The sequence below is a fragment of the Alosa pseudoharengus genome, unplaced genomic scaffold (genome assembly GCF_046254945.1).
Source record: "Alosa pseudoharengus isolate Yale_2024_CS ecotype anadromous, Long Island Sound unplaced genomic scaffold, YU_APseudo_1.1 YU_APseudo_1.1_scf_1, whole genome shotgun sequence".
NCBI classification, from domain to species: Eukaryota; Metazoa; Chordata; class Actinopteri; order Clupeiformes; family Clupeidae; genus Alosa; species Alosa pseudoharengus.
The window spans coordinates 44,087,054-44,109,035 of NW_027468564.1; the positions used below are offsets into that span (position 1 = coordinate 44,087,054).

A 21,982-nucleotide genomic window follows, 5' to 3' on the forward strand; every position below is an offset into this window, starting at 1 on the left:
TCTCTGATATGCAATATCCCATATATAGGTCCATGGGGAAAGATAAAGAAAGATGCTCTGGAGCTCTTATGACTCCCTGTGAAAGTGGCCTACATAGTCTACAAGAGGTAACTACATCTGTTCTGCACTCTGGCATCTCTAGTAGGGCAGCAAGGCACTGCCTTCAGGTAAGCAACTAGAAGGGTCATTATTGTGTTATTATACAGCCTACAGCCTGCTTTGAACTTTTTGGAATAAAATCAGCCCAGATGTTATTCCTTGATTGTCATCTCTACACACTGGACCATCACTCAGGCACACATATGTATATGCCGGTATGTGTCCAGTTTAAGGTGCTCTGTGTGTCATTTGGCATAGTGTGCAATGGCTTTACTGGTCTCATTTTACTAACTAAACAGTGCCTTCCTCAGGGTGATGTTGACTGGTTAGTTCAGGGATGGATTACTGCACGGGCCTACCAGGCCCAAGGGGTCAGGGGGCCCTGAAGCCCAAGCCTTTGCATGGAATCATTGCCTCAATATCAACATATCAGGATGTATGCTATGAATCTGATTGAATCAAACAAATAAAATAAATTCTGGGGGGCCCTTAATACATCTGCGCCCAGGGGCCCGAAAGTTCATAATCCCTATACTCTCTAGCCTAGGGCTAGTCTAGCAACTCTCCGTTGGCTTGTGAGCTCCAGAAATCGAAACTTAATCAGGACATTGAAATCGTGTATAGAGTCGTTTGATGGGCTTAACATAATGATTGATGGCAGAGTTGCAACGGTTTGGCTTGAATTTCCTGCTACTTGAAAACAAATATCCTATTGCGTCCTATTGCGTGCAGAGGGAATTTGAAAGACAACTGATTATCCCGCCCCTCGGACTGAGCACTGCGAACGGTGAGTGCCCAGACCCTACATTTTAATGTGGGTCTGGCTCGCCAGGCTATACTCTCTGTATTTAGGTCTGAACCAATCCACCCCTGCTAGACTTGAATTAGTCCAAAATGCAGCAGCTACACTTCTAACTGGAACTAGTAGAAACATATACACATAAGTCCTGTGCTGGCCCAACTCCACTGGTTACCTGTCAAATACAAAATTCAATTTTAAAGTTTCGCTTTTTGTTTTCAAAGCCCTAAATGGGATGGCACGACAGTATATCTGTGACCTTTTAAGTCCCTATACTGTCCTTCTAGGCCACTAAGGTCTTCCTCGCAATATCTTCTTTCAGTCTCCAATGCAATCCTAAAAATCCTGTTGCTGCCCCTTGACTCTGGAATAATCTCCCTATAAAAATGAAGTCCTGTCCCACTACCAGTAGCTTTAAATCAAATTTAAAGACCCATATATTTTCTTTGACCTTTAATGTCCATTAATTCTCCCCTTGTTTGTTTATTTATCTTATTTCTATTTATTTTCAGCATTATATTAAGTTTACTATACATTGAGGTTCAATGATTAGCGTATGAAAATTGCATCACTAAATCATTGATGTCCCATCAGAATGTGATGTGAACTGTTTTGCTCGTTGGCTTTCTTTGACCATACTTCAAGCAGGGTCATCCCTATGTTCCGTTCCCCCGAGTAGATAATGCGGAACATGAGAAAGGGTCCTATGTTCCTCAGTTAGAGGGTCCCTATGCTGTGAGCATAGGACCTTGGGAACATAGGACCCTGGGAACAGAGGACATTGGGAACATAGGCATTTGGGTCAGAATTTACAAAATGCCATAGTCATGTCAAAGAAGGCTATTTCTATTTGGCCAGCTTGCTCAACTCAAGTGCTTTTAAGTGCTATGCTGTCTAAAAGCAACTGCTGACAATGCAAACTTTGAGAAACGATGATGAACTCCAGTGATGGTCATCATGGGTTGCACTGACAAGCAAGAAGATCATAGGCCAAAGTGGAACCAAAGCTCACCAGTCATGATCTTTTAAATGTCCTCTGTCTGTCAGTAATAATGAATGATATGAATCAAGGGCTTGTTTTCCCGTACATGGACTCTTGAAGTCTTTGGATTAGGCTTAATCCATGTACGGGGAACTGGCCGAACACGTCTTTATACCACTCATGTCAGTCCTACAGCTGGTTGTCTCCATTCCACTCAGTTGAATCTAGGTGAAAGTGCATCCTACGGAACATCACGGTTGGTATGGGAAGTGTGAACAGAGTACATTCCTCTTAATAGTTGATTTTGGCTGCCTGAATTGGATGTGCATTTGGCTTCTACAAACTCAGTATGACTTGAAGGTAGGCTTATTCTTGAAGGTAGGCTTATTCTTGAGGCTTATTCTTCTCCAGTAACGGTAGCCAGCTGATGCAGTAACTGTGCAGTATCCATTAGTTAGACCTCTCTCAGTGTGTTAGAAGACATGCTAGTAAGAGATGATAGCACCCATGGGCTTGCTAGCTTGCTAGCCCACTTGCCTCCCACTCCAAGATGCTGCAAGTTGCAGGTTCGAGTGCAGGGGTGAGCCACAAACACAACACCGCCACCACAAACACAGTCACACCAAATTTATAGTTTAACAAGCGTCAATGAACAGCATCAATGAACACACCACAAATATTTCCATGACCCTACGCCCTTTGCTGAGACATAGTCATGCAGGCCTGTTGTGTGTGTCCACTCCCTACCCCATGCCATCTCTGTCTATCATTAGTTTGCTTCTCTGATGCTAATCAGTACCCAGTCATAATGCCTCGCCTGTTGGCTCGTCGCGCACCCAGGGACAGGCTGGGTACTGGGCAGTGGCAAGTGACACAGAGACAGGCCTGTGCCCCCCACCGACCCCCTGCCCCTATACCCCCCTACCCCTCCCCTTCAGGGTGACACTGGAGCCTCCTTTGTGTGGCGAGGCACTAGATGAACAAAGCCACAGACTGGTTCTACAAGGTCTTTGTGCTGGCTGGAAACCGCCGATCCGTCACAAGGATGGGAAGACAGACAGATGGGATTTGATGCCAGGGCACAGTATTTGGCGAGAGAGAGAGAGAAGGGAAACATGCATGTGGTCACATGTCAAAGTTTTGTTGGTAATGTTCGGTGGGTTGGTAGCATCAGTTATGTTAAAGTTTTCAGAATCAACTCGACCTCCCCAAGCAATGGAAAAAGACTTTCGAAAGACTGTCAGCCCAAATATAATTTTCAGTTGTGAAGCTACAGAACAATTATGTTATTTTGTACATAAAGGCGGCATAACTGTTTGAGTGTACAACTGATAGAATGTATGAATAATTACTTTCGTTAAGGGGAGGGATTTGAGTTGCTTGTTTGCTTTTTTTTCCCCTTTTTGATGTCTCCACTGTTGTCACATCTGATCTGTGCTCTAAAAAACATCTGATCTGTGCTCTGAAACAGGCTCTTCCACATACTGGTGATGTTTTTCTATGTTGTATTTGATAAGTGCTATCTAAACCAGTGTTTCTCAAAGTGTGGTCCGGGGACCACTGGTGGTCCGCAAGCTATCCCAAGTGGTCCGTGAGAAGACGTGGTCAGATATAATATAGATGAGTTGTTTGTAATATTGAACCAACTAGTATGTAAATCCAAATAGTTCTGCAACACTATCTATGTAAGATACGCCAGTTTAAATCATATGAATCCTCTGACACAATAAGCAAAGACAATAAGCAAGGTGGTTCAGTGAGTAGGCATATTGTGTAGGCTAATATACTGTTGAAGTTTTTTTTTTTTTTTTAGCTAGGTGGTCCGTGCGTTTCTTTTTTATTGGTTAAGTGGTCCTTCGTCTGAAAAAGTTTGAGAAACACTGATCTAAACACAGTGCTTGAGCGATCCTCCACTGCACACATGGCCAAAAAACAGGCAAAATATTGAATTTGTAAAAAAAAAAAACATGATATGAACAGCTGAAACATTGGCACAATGATAAGTACACTAAAGCCCTGGCAGGAGAAAAACACAAAGGTATGCAAAAACACACTTAGCCGACGAGCCAATAAAACGTCCCACGTCAAGTCAAGGGAGTTTGCCTTCCACCAGTAATACTGTAAGCTTACTCAGCCACATGATAAAATAATCAAAACATAGTCTATAATATATGCTCCCTGGCAATGACAAACAACATGTTTCTTCACAAACGTGCATTATTATTTGTTATCATGCGACAGCTGTCCCTGGCTGAGGTCAAATGTGAATTATGTTCCCCATAAAGAGTTGTGCAGGCATAGGCCCATGCCTACAGGCTTCTGACACACCAGACTGTCAAATGCATGTAGGTCAACCAAGGTGTCGGGAAATATGTGTCTTTTGAAAGACTTAGTTGGTTCCACCCAAAATACCTGATAAGTGTTGCCTTGGAGTGCTTTTGTTTTACACTGTGTTACCTCTTTTGTCAGAGTGCAATAAAAGTAGTTTAATATACAACTGTAACATCCTCTGCACCAAAGGAAGATAATTAATGCTTCACAATCTTCTGTTTTATTATGGTTTCAAGCATTGTGAAACAAGTCCTGGTCTCTTTAAGACAGTCTCAGAGATTTTTGTTTGTTTTAGGTGATTTGTGATGTCATTACTTGGCTGAATCCAGATCTCCCAGCTGATGTTTACTGGAACCAGTCTGTCACACTGGAATCGTCATTCTAGGATGATGACTCATGGAACTGCAATTCATAGAGATCTCTCTCTCTCTCTCTCTCTCTCTCTCTCTCTCTCTCTCTCTCAGCATGAGAAACCTTCCCTTGCGCTGGCCCTAGAGAGTGCATTTCCCTCTGTCATGTTGGTTTAGTAGTTGCGTCAGCCCCCAACTTGAAACCACTGATAAGTCAAGCTTCTCTCTGTCCAGTCAGACACTAGTTAGAGCGGGACGGCTACAAAGCGAAGAACCAGGTTGTGATTTTAAGAGCTTAGCGTCCTGACAAAGATAACTAGTGAGAAGTGTCCAAAAGAAAGCAAAGGCAAATTGTCACATTATAACAGTTCTCTCCAATTGACTTTGAAAAGTTTTTTTTTTTTTTGTCATGTGGGTCTTGGTTAAAAACACTAGGCCATGTAAACGGTTGTCAGAGGGGTTTCTTTCAGTAGTAAAATGTGATTGGTGACAAAGGCCAGAGCAGGGTTGAGTGTTCTACTTCAGTGGAGTACACAGAACTCTGAATCTACCACCCACCTCTCTCTCTCTCTATCTCTCTCTCTCTCTCTCTCACACACACACACTTTGCTTCTGAATTTGACTCAGCTGAACTACTTGTTCCTTTAATTGCTCCCAAGCCTGTGAGCTCTGAGCAGCAAGCACCAGCAGAAGCACTTGACTCCCAGCGTTTATAAGGAGCTAATCCCGTCTGAGGATAATACGTTCCAAATGGAGGAATTTCAACAGGGACGGATTACATCTAGCACACTGAAGGGGGGGGGGGGGGGGGCGGAGGTGGAGAGGTGGTGGTGGTTAGTCTGGGGCGTGTTTGTTTTGAAGGCTTTTTTTGGCCAGAGCTCTGCTATGCACACAACAGCTCAGCTCAGCTGATGCAGAAATGGATCTGGCCCAGACCTGAGCTCTGATCCGGCACCATTCCGCTGCCTTTCAGCGAGCCTGCACCAACCCCCCCACCCCCACCCCCGCCCCGCCCCGCCGCACCAACTCCGCCACCTCTCAACACACTGTCATAGTTTAGATATCGAATCAGTGTCCTGAAAATAGATGTTGAAAGAGCTGTGTGAGACAAGAGGATCTAGTTTGTGTGTGTGTGTGTGTGTGTATCTGTGTGTGTTTTGGGGGGCAAGGCCAAATTAAATCAAGCGCTGTTGCCAGCTTGTAGTCTATTCAAATCAGTGCAATTCTGTTCAGCTCACTGTATTTTCTATGTAGCATTCATTAGTGAAGATTACCACAAAGAGGCTTCACAAACTACATTACATTCAAACAAACATTAATTCTGCATGATGGCAAATAGACCAAAATGTGTTTAAAGTTTGACCAGATGAGCAAATTATTAAAGGCCAAACTAGTTTTGAGACGTTTTTAGGTAAACACACACCTCGAGCCAACTCAGGCTAGCTGGAATTGTTGCTGAAACACTTATATCATAGTCCAACCTTTCAGACAGTCTGCTGTTAAAAACCTTTGGTTACTAACTAGAAAAACAGCATACATGAACAATTTTACACATCTGTATCCGTCTCTTATCTATTTATCTCATCCCCACCTTTCTCTCTCTCTCTCTCCCTCTCTCTTCCTCTCTCTCTCTCACCTCACTCACTCCTGCTCTCCATTTCTCCCCTCCCTCCACATTCTTTCAAAGTTCAGCAGTGTACAGAATGTGGAGAGTTTGCTCTCTCCACATTTTGACAGCGTAATCTCTTTTTATCCCGACACACCACCGAGCCTTGGCCCGCGGCACGCACATATCCCTCTCTCCCACCCACGGCTGGAATCCGCACATCCACACGACTCCTCTGAGCTTCTCTGATTTCTTACACGGTGCGAGCTTCCCCCTCGTAGCACGTCCAAACAATTTAGTGCTAGTCAAGGCGAATCTTGTTCTTTACTGATTAATGAAGATCAATGAAGTGAAGCATGAGGCATGTCACATAAGAGTCAGTCTTGTTTTGTGCACATGGTATCTCTCTCTCTCTCTTTCTCTCTCTCTCTCTCTTTCTCTCTCTCTTTCTCTCTCTCTGTCTTCTATCTCCCCTACTCGTCTTCTCAGACCTTCATGGTCTGTCCACATCGAGTCCTGGCTACGGAACTCACAAAAAACACTGCTTTACAAACGTAAATCTCACTCCATGTCTGGCTTCAAGCATCTGCACTTTCGCTTAAGCAACTAATGCACTTCTCGAATAGGTGTAATACATGCTCCAACTAGTAATAAATACAGGCAAAACAAGACTGCAACACAGAGGAAAAATACAGAGGTCTGAATACCTATCCCTCTCTCCCCAGCCTTTCTTTCTCTCTCTCTCTCTCGTCTGCTCTCCCCCTCCTCCAGGGTGGGTTGTTAGGGGAGGAGGGAGGCCTGTGCACAGGGACACTGTGTGCCTTTCTGAAGCTCAGAGTAGGCTTGCACATTCACACTCACTGCCCATGTCATTTGTGTGTGTGAGTCTGTGTGTCTGTGCGCGAGTGTGTGTGTGTGTGTGTGTGTGTGTGTGTGTGTGTGTGTGTGTGTGTGTGTGTGTGTGTGTGTGTGCGTGCGTACACACGCGTGTGTCTGTTAGTGTATATGTTTGTTTTGTGTGTCTTTGTCTTTGTGTGTGTGTCTTAGTCTGTGTGTCTGTTAGCCTGAGTGGCATGCACTGGTAGATAGATAGATAGATAGATAGATAGATAGATAGATAGATAGATAGATACTTTGGTGTACCAAAGAAGGCTTTTCTCATGGCAACCTACAGACTACAGCTACCTGCACTGGCGCAGCACAGAAACAAACATTAGCATTGCTCACAGTGGTGTCAGAGGCCACAGAGGAGTTTACTCCTTAGAGAACCACTCCATTGCTACATAGAACTCCCAAAACATGAAACATGTCTCTGGAATGAGTCCTTTGAGCCTCTGAGACAATGTAAGCTCCCTCGCCACCACCACATGGAATTTACCATCTTGTTCTGTCTACAACTGAAACTACAGAGGTCGGACAAAATAATGTCACAGTTGCCTTGCGTTGTGAGTTTCTCTTCCCGGAGCTAGTTTTTGGTATGACTTCAGTATGACTTTAGACACAGTTCCTCATGAAACATTTTACAATTTGGCAGTTTTTGTTACTGAGGCCCCAGTCATTTGTGCTGCAACAATTTACCCAAAATGCCATTGGCATTATTGATTTATGTCGAAACGTTGGCAGAAATATGTTTAAAATATCCTTTTTATCCTTTCTTTTTATCTGTGCAACCCCTGTACTTTCCACAAAAAAAAAAGTTATAAGTTGAGCCTTTATGGCAAAATGCGTAGTGCACAACTGGTTGGACTACAGCAGCTGGTCTCACAGAGGCACGCACAGCCAGCACCAGTCAATGGTTTGCATAAAGCATTACCAGAGGCAATAATCTACACTGATAACAGCTGTCTATCTGGGCACGGCTTCAATGTCCAACAGAGCAACCCCACCTCTCCAGAGGTCTAACATAATATGAGGCACTGATATTTTACTGGCCCCCATCCAGCGACACATGTCGTGGTCCTGTGTGTGTGTGTGTAAGAATGTGTCTGTGAGAGTGTGTGTGTGTGTGAGGGAGGGAGAAAGAGAGAGAGAGAGAGAGAGAGAGAGAGAGAGAGAGACAGGGGAGCTGTCCAGACAGGTCCCAGCTGTGATTGCAGGCGACGCGACTGCTGATCATGGCGCCTGTGCAAGGGACGAGCAGTAGCAGGAGTGCAGTCGAGGTGGACGTGTGAGACGCACAACCACACACATCTCTGTCCTGAACTCCTGCCTGATAATCACCAGGCCGCCCCACTGCAGATGCCTCTGCTTGCTCTAAGTAAATATTTTCTCTGATGGAGGGAGGTAGTCTACAGAGAGAGAGAGAGAGAGAGAGATAGAAAGAGGGAGAGAATATACTTTTCTTAATCATACACTGCTTGATAACACATGCAAAACCTTCCGGTTTGCGTTGCCATCGCCACTCGTCCGTGTCTTCCGTATTTCTTGTTACTAGGCATTGCATAACAAACCATAATAAACATTATGCAATTTCCTTGCAAACTCTCGCAAGCTGCATGTGTCTGTATCTGATGGTGATATGGTAAGAAGTCCATGTGTGTCTTGGGTTCCTGAATACCTCTCTTTTCACAGAGAATTCACGGAGGGATAAGAGCTTATGTAACAGCGAACAACAGCCAGCCAGTGAGACTGTAGTAAGAGGAAGCCCCATGTGCACATACGTGCCACATCTGACATGAGTCAGGGAAGTGCAAACCCAGAGATAGAGGTGGAGCCCCCTGCTGGACACGTTGTGCGGTCTGTTGGAGAGCTTGTTGACTATCTTATGTGCGTTTCAGCAAATAGAGGGACTTTCTTCATTTCGGAGCTGAAGGGGGTTGTTAGGTTTACTCACTCACGCCACCTGGTGTTTATTCTGTATCCCACACAGCTTGAGAAATCATTTAAAGACAAGACTTCATCATGATCGATCCTGATGTGAAGTCATGATGATTATGGGATGCCGACTGCTAACACCTAAAGTAGTGGAGGGAGATGTGAGATGAGGCGAAGTACTTGAAGTTAATCTCAGTGTGGAGCCTGCACAGGGAGGACCCAAAAATGAGATCAGGAAGTGATTGATAGATAGATAGATAGATAGATAGATAGATGTTTGGATCATGGGTAGTAGTCCAATGCTATTGCATACCTGAAATGTCTTGTTTTGTATCAAATGTAAGAAATTAATGAACTAGAATGTATGGAATGAGACTATGATTATATATGACTATATAAACCTGTTTTGCCAAGCTACTCAAGCCTTCACAGTGTCCAAGTAACAGGAGGTTTCTTTATAATAAAGCATTTTAATTATTTCACAGGAGCAAATATCTATTTACAGAATAAAGCTCTGTATTGACATTCAGATGATTGATGCTGTTCCAGTAGGCACTGATGACAAACAGTGATATATACGGTTGCTTCCCTGGTATGAATATAGCATGGTCATTTTTCGTGGTGGTAAATAGTTGTACATTTTCAAGCGTTTCTGCTTTCTAATGATGCATTTGATGCGGTAGTGTATCTCAGTCCTGTTTCTGCTTCAGGGTTGTCTTTGATGTGTAACTCAGAGGTGAGTTATCTATGTTTTCACCCTTTGTTTTTGAAGGAAATACTAAACAGTATTTCTAAATTGTCTCTCAGAATCCTGGATCCCAGGATATTTTCTGCTGGACCTCGGTCTCCTCGTAACAGACAATCTCGTCCCCGGGCTTGAACTCCACGTCCTCGTCCAGAGACAGCCCACACTCCATACCCGTCTTCACCGACTGCACGTCGTCTTTGTGGTGCTTCAGGGCCGTAAGGGAGCCTGCAAGGGACATACCATTTCCCATTTCAGAAGTGTCAGCTTTTAGAGAACAAAAACCTTCTAAAAGTCATTCACTGTGCCATGTAGGAGAAGTCTCTTTCCATGTTTATCTGATTATTTTTGTAGATAAATACAAACATACTAAATAGACTAAATACATTCATACTAAATACATAAATACATACATGGTAAATAGACTAGATGTACAGAGATGAGGTGATAAACTTGATCAGAACTTTTTTGTTTTGCTTGCATGCCATAATATAACAGTCAGTCTGTTGACCTGTTCTATTCACAGGACCTCACCTTCCCAGAGTATGTCTCGTCCGCGGGTGAGCCGGAACTTCATCTTTCTATCCAGGAGCCCTTTCTGGACCCTGCAGCCAGCCACAGGAACCTTTTTCTTCCCTATCGTCACCGAGAAGGTGGCCAACACTGATGCTTCGCCTGAGACAGAGACGACACAAACCAATCAACAGGCGTGAGATTGGACCTCAGGATGGACTCCAACCTGGGTTCTAACGGGCCCACGATGTGATGTGGAATGATGTCAGGCAGAATGTCCCATTACATTTATTCATTTAGCAGACGTTTTTATCCAAAGGAGCTTACATATGTCACTTACCACTGTCCCTAGAGCGGCTCGGGGTTAAGCACCTTGCTCAAGGGAACAACGGTAGAAGCTGGGAATTGAACCCACAAGTTTTTATGGTACCGCATGCTAAACCAGCTCCTTAGACACTCCACTACCACCACTACCCCAACAACAACATCAACCCCAACATCAACATCAACATCAACCCCAACCCCAACATCAACACCAACATCAATATTAACCCCAACATTAATATTAACCCCAACATCAATCCCAACATCAACCCCCCCACCCCACAGTGGTGTGTTGTCTAATGCCGATTTACCAATGACATTCTCCTGGATGGTCGGGGGCAGTTTGCTGCTCAGCTCTTCCTTCAGGTCGTCGATGAGCTTATAGATGATCTTATGCAGCTTCACAGGGACAGACTTCTTAGCAGCCATTTGTTGGATAGGCTTGTTGGCCTCGACGTTAAAACCGTATATTATACCTGAAAAACATACACACACATAGACAATCATATAGTTACTTACACATACTGATGATTTTCTTATGGTAGCAGTACAACCAAAATCTAAATTTAACAATTTGTTTGACTGGTGCATGAGTTTGTTAGCTTTGACAATGAAACTTTATTTCCTACAAAACTTTTAATTCCTACAAAAATGGACATAGATACATGGACAGAGACAAGAGAAAGGCAAAAACAGAGACTGATATTTTGTTTTTGGTAGCAGAGAGTCCAATTTAATCTAATTGCGTGGCTAACCTGAGAATGTTTCTGCCATGTTGATGTCATTCTCTGTGATGTCGCCAACTCCAAAGTGCACAATGTCCATCTGGCACTGGTAGTGGGCATCATAACTCTCCAGGATATTTAAGATGGCCTCCACAGACCCATCCACGTCGCCTAGCAACACAAGATGTGGGTTAAAGGGGCTGATGCAAGAAGGCTATGTAGCTTTTTATATTAGTATACATGTGTGCCACCGACTACACCTGCCTGCATACACACACACACACACACACACACACCCGCACACACACACAAACTCCTCCCTCCCTCACTCCCTCTCCTTTTATGTCTCAGGTCCTCTATCCACACACACACACACACACACACACCCTCACTCACTATCCTTTTATTTCTTTGAACCTCTATCCACACACACACACACACACACACACACACACACACACACACTATCCTTTTATTTCTTTGAACCTTTATCCACACACACACACACACACACACACACACACTATCCTTTTATTTCTTTGAACCTCTATCCACACACACACACACACACACACACACACACACACTATCCTTTTATTTCTTTGAACCTCTATCCACACACACACACACACACACCCTCACTCACTATCCTTTTATTTCTTTGAACCTCTATCCACACACACACACACATACACACACACACACACACACACTATCCTTTTATTTCTTTGAACCTCTATCCACACACACACACACACACACACACACACACTCACACACACTATCCTTTTATTTCTTTGAACCTCTATCCACACACACACACACACACACACACACACACTATCCTTTTATTTCTTTGAACCTCTATCCACACACACACACACACACACACACCCTCACTCACTATCCTTTTATTTCTTTGAACCTCTATCCACACACACACACACACACACACACACACACACACACACACACACACACACACACACACACACCTTTAATGATGAGCGGCACGGTGAGCTGCTCGCTGTCGCCGCTCCTCTCGCTGGGTCTCTGTGCCATGCGGTGCTTGTTGGCGCGGTACATGGCCGCCTTGCGCTGGCGCCAGCTCAGGTGGGCCAGGCTCTCGCGCTCGCGCCGGTAGCTCTCCTGGTGCTCGCGCTGCTTGGCCTCGATGGCCTGCTGCTCGTCCTTCAGCTTGTCCTGCTCCTCGGCGTACTCTCGCCACTCCACAACCTCCCTCGCCCTTTGCTGGAGAGGAAGAGGAGAGAGGAAGAGGAGCGTTGAGAGGATGAGGAGAGAGGAAGAGAGAGGAAGAGGAGCATTGAGAGGATGAGGAGAGAGGAAGAGAGAGGAAGAGGAAAGAGGAAGAGGAGTGTTGAGAGGATGAGGAGAGAGGAAGAGAGGGTTGAAGAGAAGAGGAGGCTAGGATGAAAACACTGAAGGGCAATTTGTAGTTCAGGCGAAAAGTGTCGCTCAACAAAATATGACGTAAAATAGACATGCTAGCCATACATCAAAAAATTGAAATGGTGCAGACATCATCACATACTCTGATTGGATATCAACTTCAATGTCTACTGGAGTTCAAGTTATATTGTGTGCAGGGGTGCTGTTAGAAAATGTGGGCCCTCTGACTGAAAATAATTCTGGCACCCCCAAAATGCTAGGAAGTCTTGGGGCACCTGATAAATTGAGACTTAAAATGTATTACTTATATTGATTATAGCATATTACGAAATAGCCTATAAAAAACTATTTTAACACGAACACAATATTAAGAAAGTGTATTAGGAGTTTGATCTCTTCACATAGACAACATCAATAGAGTATCTCCTGAGCAACGATAGTCTAGCAGCTTTGAATAATGTAAAGGGGACACCTGTTAAACTCACCTCCACATGACATTTACTGAGGGTAGAAAAATTTAAATACACCCAAAGCTGAAAAGCCTTGACAGGAAGGGACATGAAACTAGCTGTCAGAGCTACGTGACTACATGCACATACTATGTGACAGTATGCACAAAATGAAATCAGTCATAGAACCACAGCCTTCCTATTTGTGTGTGTGTGTGTGTGTGTGAGACTCTATATCTAGTCACTATTCCTCTAACTCACAGCTACGTGACTACAGTGCATGTGCAGAGACTATGTGACCGCATGCACAAATTCAAATGAAAGTAAACAGAACCACAGAACCACTTCCTATTTGTGTGGAAATAGGCTGGACTAGTCCACTGAAATCTTTCCACACTGTTAAAAAAGTATGTACAGACTACAGCATATATAATCTTCACCACATTTACATGTATTCATTTAGCAAAAATATCATGTCGACTTTAACGTTGTGACATGTCACCATTAAACATGAAATTTCAAGAATAAGGTTGAAATATCATGTCGACTTTAATCTCACATTATGTCTTTATTCTTGACATTGTGTAGCCTAGATGATTTGGAATTAGCCTAGATGATTTGCAATTGTACAGCGGGGAAAATAAGTATTGAACACGTCAACATTTTTTTCAGTAAGTATACTTCCAATGAGGCTATTTGCATGAAATTTTTACCAGACATTAGTATTAACTCAGATAATCCACCCATTTAAAAAAATCCAAACATTAAAGTCCATAGGTAGAGTTATGTGCAATAAAGTGGAATGACACAGGAAAAAAGTATTGAACACGCCTGCTGAAATTTCTTAAATACTTTGTGGAAAAGCCTTTATTCGTAATGACAGCTTCAAGGTATTTCCTGTATGATGAAACTAATCAGTCAGAGTATTCTGGTGTGAGTTTGGCCCATTCTTTTAAACAGATAGTCCTTTAATATTGAAGATTTCAGGGGTCCCTCTTGTAAATCCTGATCTTTAGTTAACTTCCAAAACTGTTCAATTGAATTGAAGTCAGGGCCTTGATTTCCTTTCTCTGAAACCAATTGAGAGTTTCCTTTGCTGAATGGTTAGGATCATTGTCCTGCTGGAAGGTCTAGCCATGTCTCATCCTCATCATCCTGTGGATGTAAAGATTCTCCCAGAAAAAAATGACTCCATTCATCATTCCTTCAACTGTATGAAGTCTGCTAGTACCATGAGATGAAAAACAGCCCACACCATGATGCCACCACCTCCAAACCTCACTGTTTGTTAGGGTATTTTTAGGGTGATGCACAGTGCCATTTCTCCTCCAAATATGGTGTGTAGTATGACATCCGAAAAGTTACATTTTTAACCAGAATACATTCTCTCAGTATTGCATAGGATTGTCCAAATGTTGTGTAGCAAACTTTCAACGAGGTTTGACATGCTTTTCTTCAGCAAAAGAGTCATGCGGGATGAGCGTGCGTAGAGGCCATGGTGGTGGAGTGCATTACCTATGATTTTCTCTGTAAAAATTGTACCTGCTGCCTCCAAGTCTTTCTGGAACTTTCTCTGAGTGGTCCTTGGATCTTCGGCTACACTTCTGACTATCCTTCTGACTTCCTGGTCAGAAATCTTGCAAGGAGATCCTGTGCATGGCCAGTTGATGATGCATTGATGTTCCTTCCACTTGCAGATAATGGCTCCAATACTGCTTGCTGGATGATTCAGAAGTTTTGAAGTGCATCTGTAACCAGTTCCATTGATATGTTTTGCAACAATAAGGTTGCAAAGGTCTTGGGAGGGCTCTTTGCTTTTGCCCATCATGAAATGTTTCTTGTGTGACACCTTGGTAACAAAAAAACTTTTTATAGCCCACCAGTATGTACTAACCCAGTTTATATCAATTTGCACAGATAGCAGGGATAATTTCTCTAAATACTTATAGATTCCAGTTTGTTCCTTGCCATTCCTTGCCTTTGTGTACTGCTTTTTCTTAGTGTGTTCAATACTTTTTCCCTGTGCCATTCCACTTTTTTACTCATAACTCTACTTTTAGACATTAATGTTTGGATTTTTATATATGTGTGGATTACCTAAGTTAATACTAATGTCTGGTGAAAATTTCATGCGAATAGCCTCACTGGAAGTATACTTACTGAAAAAAATGTTGACGTGTTCAATACTTATTTTCCCCGCTGTAACTAAAGAATCAGGTTTAGAAACAAGGAAATCCTCACTGTTTTAAAGTCGAGAATTAAGATAAAAGGACAAGAATAAAGTCAACATGATATTTTAACTTTATTCTTGAAATTTCGTGGGCAATTTTTTTTTTCTTCATGTGTGGCCCAAATACTTCATTGTAGCCTACAGTTCCGCAACATCTGTCGAGAACAATTTGTTTTTGTCAAGCGACACTCGTCACCTGAACTATAAATTGACCTTTGGTCTGAAAGATGTGGCAGTAGAAAACTGGAAAAAAGAGAGGGGAGATAAAGAGAGAGATGGAGAGCAGAGAAGAAAAAACATGGATAGATGAAGAGAAGCTACAAAAGAAGAAGAGGAATGAAAGAGAGCAAAATGTGGTGCTTCTGCTTCACTACGTCGGAGGAGAAAGAAGAAGGGAGGGAAGTGCCAACAGGTAAAATGTGGGGGTCTAGGATGAGGAAGAGATGGAGGAAAGGAGGAGAGGAGAACTGAAAAGGTGAGAGGGGAGAGAGTGCTTCTGCTCCACCGTGTCTGAAGTGTCCAGGGTGAGGAAGAGTGATGAGGAATGAAGAAGGAGAGGAGAGGAGGAGAGGAGAGCTGAAAAGAGTGTGAAAGAAGACAGTGTGAAAGAGAGAGCAGAGTTTTGAAGAAAAGTAGGGAAGACTGCCAAAACAGAAGTGCAGAGAAAGAATGTAGGAACCCAGGAGGAAAGAGAGGATGAGGAGGCACCTAAATAAGAGGGGTGTTCCCCCAACTTCTCTCCCATAGGCCTCACCTCCGACTCCACCTCCTGGATCTCCTCCCCAGCCGAGGGCAGCTCCTTCCAGCCCACGATCTGTACCGCCGAGCTGGGCCCCGCTTCGCCCAACAGCCGGTCGTTCTCGTCGAACAGGAAGCGCACCTTGGCCCAGGTCTTCCCCGCCACCAGCGTAGAGCCTCGCCGTATGGTGCCACGCTGGATGATCGCTGTGGTGACGGGTCTGAGAAGAGGGGAGCACACGGCATCATGGGTAAGGTTTTGCAGTGCACATCGTACACATTGTGTTTGTTGATGCAGTGATTATATATCACCTATTATCCACCCCTCACACCATGCAGGTTAATTGACTTACAGACTGAAATATAGCAAAAAAACAACAAACAGAAAGCAAGCAGAGACCATTTATACATATTTATAAAACAGAGACCATAGACATACAAGAACCCAAGTGAAATATAGGCCATTTATACATATTTATAAAACAGAGACCATAGAGATTCAAGAACCCAAGTGAAATATAGGCCATTTATAGATATAATATAGGCCATATAGACGAGTTTACAGATCAAAAATAAAAAAGATAAGTTATGAACAATGACAAAAATGCAATGATAATGATAAAATGGACAGATGTACCCTTTGCCCTTGTCGGTGCGGCTCTCAACGACTGTGCCCTCCACCAGACCTGAGGGGTCAGCTTTCAGCTCCAGCACCTCCGCCAGCGTCACAGTCGCCTCTGCCAGCTCCATCAGGTTATCACCCTAAAACACACACACACAAACACACGTGCGCACGCACACACACACACACACATGAAATATACTTACTGCTCATATCTCATTAAAGATGACAGCTAGAGGACTATGCGGAGTGTGGAATTGTGGACTGCACCTTTAAGACAGTTTGGAAATTACATTTTACAGACTTTCTTTAAGGCACAGTCTGTCATTCGTGAAGTCTGCAATTCCACACTCCTCATGGTCCTTTAGCGGTCATCTTTTGTGAGATGTAAGCTTACGTATATTTCATCTTCATGTAGCTTTCTATCTTTAATGTGTGTGTGTGTGTGTGTGTATGTGTGTGTGTGTGTGTGTGTGTGTGTGTGTGTGTGTGTGTGTTTATGTACTGTAGGGCTGAGGGCTTCGTACCTTGAGAGCGGACACGTGGATGGCCTGGACGTCACCTCCGTACTCCTCGCAGACGATGTCATGGGCCAGCAGCTGCTCCTTGACCCGCTTGGGGTCCGCCTGAGGCTTATCGCACTTGTTCACCGCCAGGATGATGGGCACTGGGGACACCAAAGGCGACATCGTACACGTGAGGAAAACACAGCCAACGCAGTGGACGACACAAAACAAGACACACCAAACACACACACCAAAGTACCGGTACATTCCATCCTCCAGGGTTTATTTAGGAACTGGAGGTTAAAACGCCAGGTATAATCATCACAATCACACCAGGGCCACCAGAAAAATAGTGATCGAGGTCCACCAGGGGGTTTGTCCGATGTTCGATGACCAAAGGGTTTGTCTGTACAATTACGTCTGATTAGAATTGAAAAATGATTGGATCTGGACTGATCTTGTGATGTGTTTCATTTTCTAATGTTGCTCAGTTAAGTCATTAGCAATATTGTTCAGTAGGTCTAGATTTCCAAATGCTTTTATCAATATTTAGTCTTCTCTTAGCTGAAGCTGCATGCCTGCTTATACATTGTAAATGCCCTCTATTCTATCCTCTAGTCACCAAAAAGTTGCCAAAACAGTCACGCACCTTTGGATTTTTTGGCATGCTGTATGGACTCGATGGTCTGGTTCATGACCCCGTCGTCCGCAGCAACCACCAGGATGATGATATCGGTAACCAGGGCTCCACGCGCCCTCATGGCAGTGAACGCCGCGTGGCCCGGAGTGTCCAGGAACGTGATCTTCTCTCCGGAAGGCAGCTGGACTGGAGGGAGATCCAATCAATATGCCCAGTGAGATGCACGTATATCACACAAATAACGACATTGCCGTTAAACGTAACATTTTTTAAAATTTTGAAATGTTATCGTTCAATAAAAAAAAAATAAACTGATATGGAGCCAGAGTGACGGAGCTTCTCTACCTTCTCTGAAAGGTGAATAAGGTGACAAAAATGCCAAAACCAGGAACTCAGTGGATTGAGAAAGTTAAAAGCTTTTATTAATTAGGTCTGTAGTATTAAAAACAAACACCAACATGTATCGGCACTAAACCTTTATCAGGTTATTGGCTATGTTGATGACCAAAATCAGGTCATCTGTGAACTACTCCTGGAATCACATGCTGTTTAATGTTTATCAGAAGGGAACATGCAAGAATGCACATCTTTGTTTCAAATGCGTAAATTGGTCTCTGTGAACAACAAAAACTTCTTAGCAGAAGGCATTCTAGAGCAGCCTTCAAAATGCTCTGACATGTTAACAGAGAACAGTACAGTGTACTGCAAACAACAGTATCCAACAACAACTTACTACACTGTCTCCTATTTACTATTTACACGTACTGTGTTCCTTTAAAACACTATCACCACTATCGTTAACTGTCCTTACTCCTCCTTACCCAGAAAGGCTCCTATGTGCTGTGTGATGCCCCCGGCCTCCATGGCCGCCACCTGGGTCTTGCGCAGGCTGTCCAGCAGGGTGGTCTTGCCGTGGTCCACATGGCCCATGATGGTGACCACCGGGGGGCGACTCACCAGAGCCGCAGGGTCAGCCGGCGGCCTGGAGACGCAAACATTATTTCAATTTGGGGTTAAATAAAGTAGTAAATAAATCAATACATCTACCTATATAAAATGTAGCTAATATAATAAATCTATCAATATTGTAATAATAATAATAATAATAATAATATATGCTATTACAACAGGTATTTAAAAGGGCAGTTGGGAGGTAGGCTGTTGGCCATGGGAGAGAACACAATTCCAGCAGAGGGTCCAGCAGAACAAATGCACAGCAGCACATAAATTGGGAAAGTTTGTTTAGATCCAGTGACACTGCAGTCATGGAAACAGAACGTCACACTTTGGTACTCTATTGGGGAAATCCCTGAGCATCTATTACACCAAAGTATGAAGCCAGTGTCACCATGCTCCGAGGGAGCACATTCCAAAATGGACGCATACCAGAAAGCAAGCAAGCACACAATAGACAGCAAACAGTAAACCTGTCTCTCTCTCTTACTGTCTCTGGACATCTTTGTTCTCCCTGACTTTGACCTCAGCCAGTCGGGCGTATTTGTACTTCATTCCCGAGCGCTTCACCACCTCCTTGATCCACTTCTCCTCCAGGTACGCGTCCGGCTCCAGCTCGTCTATGTCCACCTCGGTGTTCAGGAGGGCCTCGTACACATGATCTGACCACCAAGGAGATGAGGAGTAATGTTAACCTGCTGTCATGCTGGTCCATACAGCTCTATGTGCCAAGATATGCCAAGAGTGCCCGCACAGAAAGCAATGACATAAAGACTCAGATGATTCAGTTAAAGTAGGGCTGCACGATTTGGGGAAAATATCTAATTGCGATTTCTCTGACATATACTGCGACTGAGTGCATTCCATCCTCCAGGGTTGATATAGGAACTGGATGTTAAAAAGAACAACATACACCAATTATCTGATTCAGTTCAATATTCCAAATGTCTCTTTAATTTGTGCCACCCCTGATTGGTGAGCACGGCCAGTGCACAAGAAGCACAGCACCCGCCATGGACTGTGAAGCTCAAGCTCATGTGAAGCTAGTATAGTATAGTATATATATACTCTTTTGATCCCGTGAGGGAAATTTGGTCTCTGCCAAATGTATTTATTCCAATCCGTGAATTAGTGAAACACACTCAGCACACAGTGAACACACAGTGAGGTGAAGCACACACTAATCCCTGCGCAGTGAGCTGCCTGCAACAACAGCGGGGAGCAGTGAGGTGTTAGGTGTCTTGCTCAAGGGGAACTTCAGCCGCGGCCCACTGGTCGGGGCTCGAACCGGCAACCCTCCGGTTACAAGTCCGAAGCACTAACCAGTAGGCCACGGCTTCCCCAAAGCTGAAGTATTTCTGTGCACTACGCACACCCATCAAGCAGAAGTGGCACAGTGAGGGAGGATGACATGAATATAAAAGTCATAAATGTGACAAATTAACTGTGCACGATTATTTGTAGCTTTTGCGATTAGGTAATTGCATCGGTTCATATTGCGGTTGCAGCCCTACATTAGAGTGCATCCAACAGAGGTTAATAATGAATGGCTAGAGTGATCGATCATTGGAAGAACATTACTTTGCAGTCATATATGTGCTGTTCAACAGATTTGTTCATCTATGTATGTGCCATACCAATGTCTTTATTCATGGCCTGGGCCAATTCAGACACAGTCATGCGCTGCTTGATTTCCACCTCCTGTTTCTCCTGCTTCTCAGTTTTCTTTGGTTTGGGATTGTACTTCTTGCCTTTCCCAGCAGGTGGTTTACCCTAGGATTATGGTGACAATACACACAAACATGCACAAACACATAAAACACACACACACACACTTAATTTCTGCAATGAAGGAACTCCTGTACACAGTAGCGGGTACATGGTTATGCAACACCTGTGATGACCAATGCAACACAAATCAGGTTACCTTACCGTGCCCTCAAAGGAGAGTTTAGAATAATAACAAACATTATCACTTTTACTATTTTAAAGGACAAAAACAAACCAGTCTTTCTGGGTCAGCAGAGATTTTGACAGTCTTTTCTATTTCTACTTATATCGAGCGGGTCATGCTGTTACCTGCTTTGCTGCCAGATAGCGAGCCTGATAGCAGGTGAAAGGGGGCACAGGGGTCCATGCCGGAGAGAAGGCTGGCTGGGGCCATGGAGAGAGGGCAACGTCCGGGCGCGGTATGGAGGTCGCCCTCCTCAACAACGTAGTCATCCTCCTCATCACTGAACTGGACACACAGACGGGTTTTAGCTCCAGTTTTTGTATAGGCTAACACAATATGGCAATGTGAGTTAATACTCTATGTATTAATAGAATAGATTAGATCAAAACATTCACGTCAATGCCTTTACACAAAACTGTCTTAGTGTGCACTGCAGGTAGGAAGGAATGAATGGGATGCCAGCCAACTAACTGTGAGTGGTATTTTTGGTTTACCCCCAAATGAAAACAACAAGGTCAAGGTGATAATGTTAACAAACTAAGCGAAATTACACATGTGTTACTTGCAATTGATACAAAACTGGTCGCTGTAAGCACATTCTGAAATGTGAAAGCACTTGAGATTGTGTGCCTTGGTAACAGGAGATTTAATCCTTCCTCGGTCTAACTACAGAAATAAACTAACCTCAAACGTTTACGAAGCTTGCAAGAATGTGTCAATCCATGTTCGGAGATCCGTGAGGTTATGAAAATGTTAATAAACGTATAGTGGTACAGAGCCACCGGTTTCAGATGTCATCATAAGGGCGCCGCCATGACACAATCTCCCACAATGCTGTTCGGTATTACGGGACGTCATTCGCTTGTTTACGCGTTTGCATGTTGCCCATGCGAAGAAGTGTGTTTGGCAGCATTAATATCTTGACGGTGTAGTTCCTCTAGCACTGAATTACTCAGTTCCCTAGCGAAGAAAGGGCCATGGAACATTCTCCTGTTACTGTTACGGTAAGCTTTTGTTTGTCAGTTCCTCAGTAATCAACGTTATGATGACATGGGATGGCTAGGCTAACTGACTAGCCTATCTGTTTAGATTAGCTACGTTACTTTCCTCCACTACTTTATGCAGAACTCAACCCTGACATAACTTTACAAATGTACAGCTTACATTGTACAGAGATATGTTTGCATGTCT

The 21,982-nt window shown here is 43.7% G+C and overlaps 1 protein-coding gene across 1 annotated transcript; it reads right to left on the reverse strand.

The window, feature by feature from the left end:
- Window positions 1–9,463: 9,463 nt before the first annotated feature.
- Window positions 9,464–21,596, reverse strand: mtif2 (mitochondrial translational initiation factor 2). The gene is made up of 14 exons (XM_076266032.1): window positions 21,476–21,596; window positions 20,917–21,076; window positions 20,475–20,610; window positions 19,328–19,499; window positions 18,705–18,865; window positions 17,893–18,069; window positions 17,265–17,404; window positions 16,753–16,877; window positions 16,132–16,336; window positions 12,284–12,539; window positions 11,319–11,459; window positions 10,875–11,039; window positions 10,261–10,401; window positions 9,464–9,954 (listed from the first exon to the last, which is right to left on the reverse strand). Exons 2-14 carry the CDS (start codon window positions 21,067–21,069, stop codon window positions 9,785–9,787), a joined length of 2,142 nt encoding a protein of 713 aa, XP_076122147.1. The 5' UTR covers window positions 21,070–21,076; window positions 21,476–21,596; the 3' UTR covers window positions 9,464–9,784.
- Between the last annotated feature and the right edge of the window lie 386 nt (window positions 21,597–21,982).

Coding starts and splice junctions, on each gene's coding strand:
- mtif2 (XM_076266032.1), bottom strand. CDS start 21,069: ATGAGGAGGATGACTACGTTGTTGAGGAGGGCGACCTCCATACCGCGC. Junction 18,070..18,704: donor GCACATAGGAGCCTTTCTGG/GTAAGGAGGAGT, acceptor ATCTCCCTCCAG/TCCAGCTGCCTTCCGGAGAG. Junction 12,540..16,131: donor TCCAGGAGGTGGAGTCGGAG/GTGAGGCCTATG, acceptor CTTCCTCTCCAG/CAAAGGGCGAGGGAGGTTGT.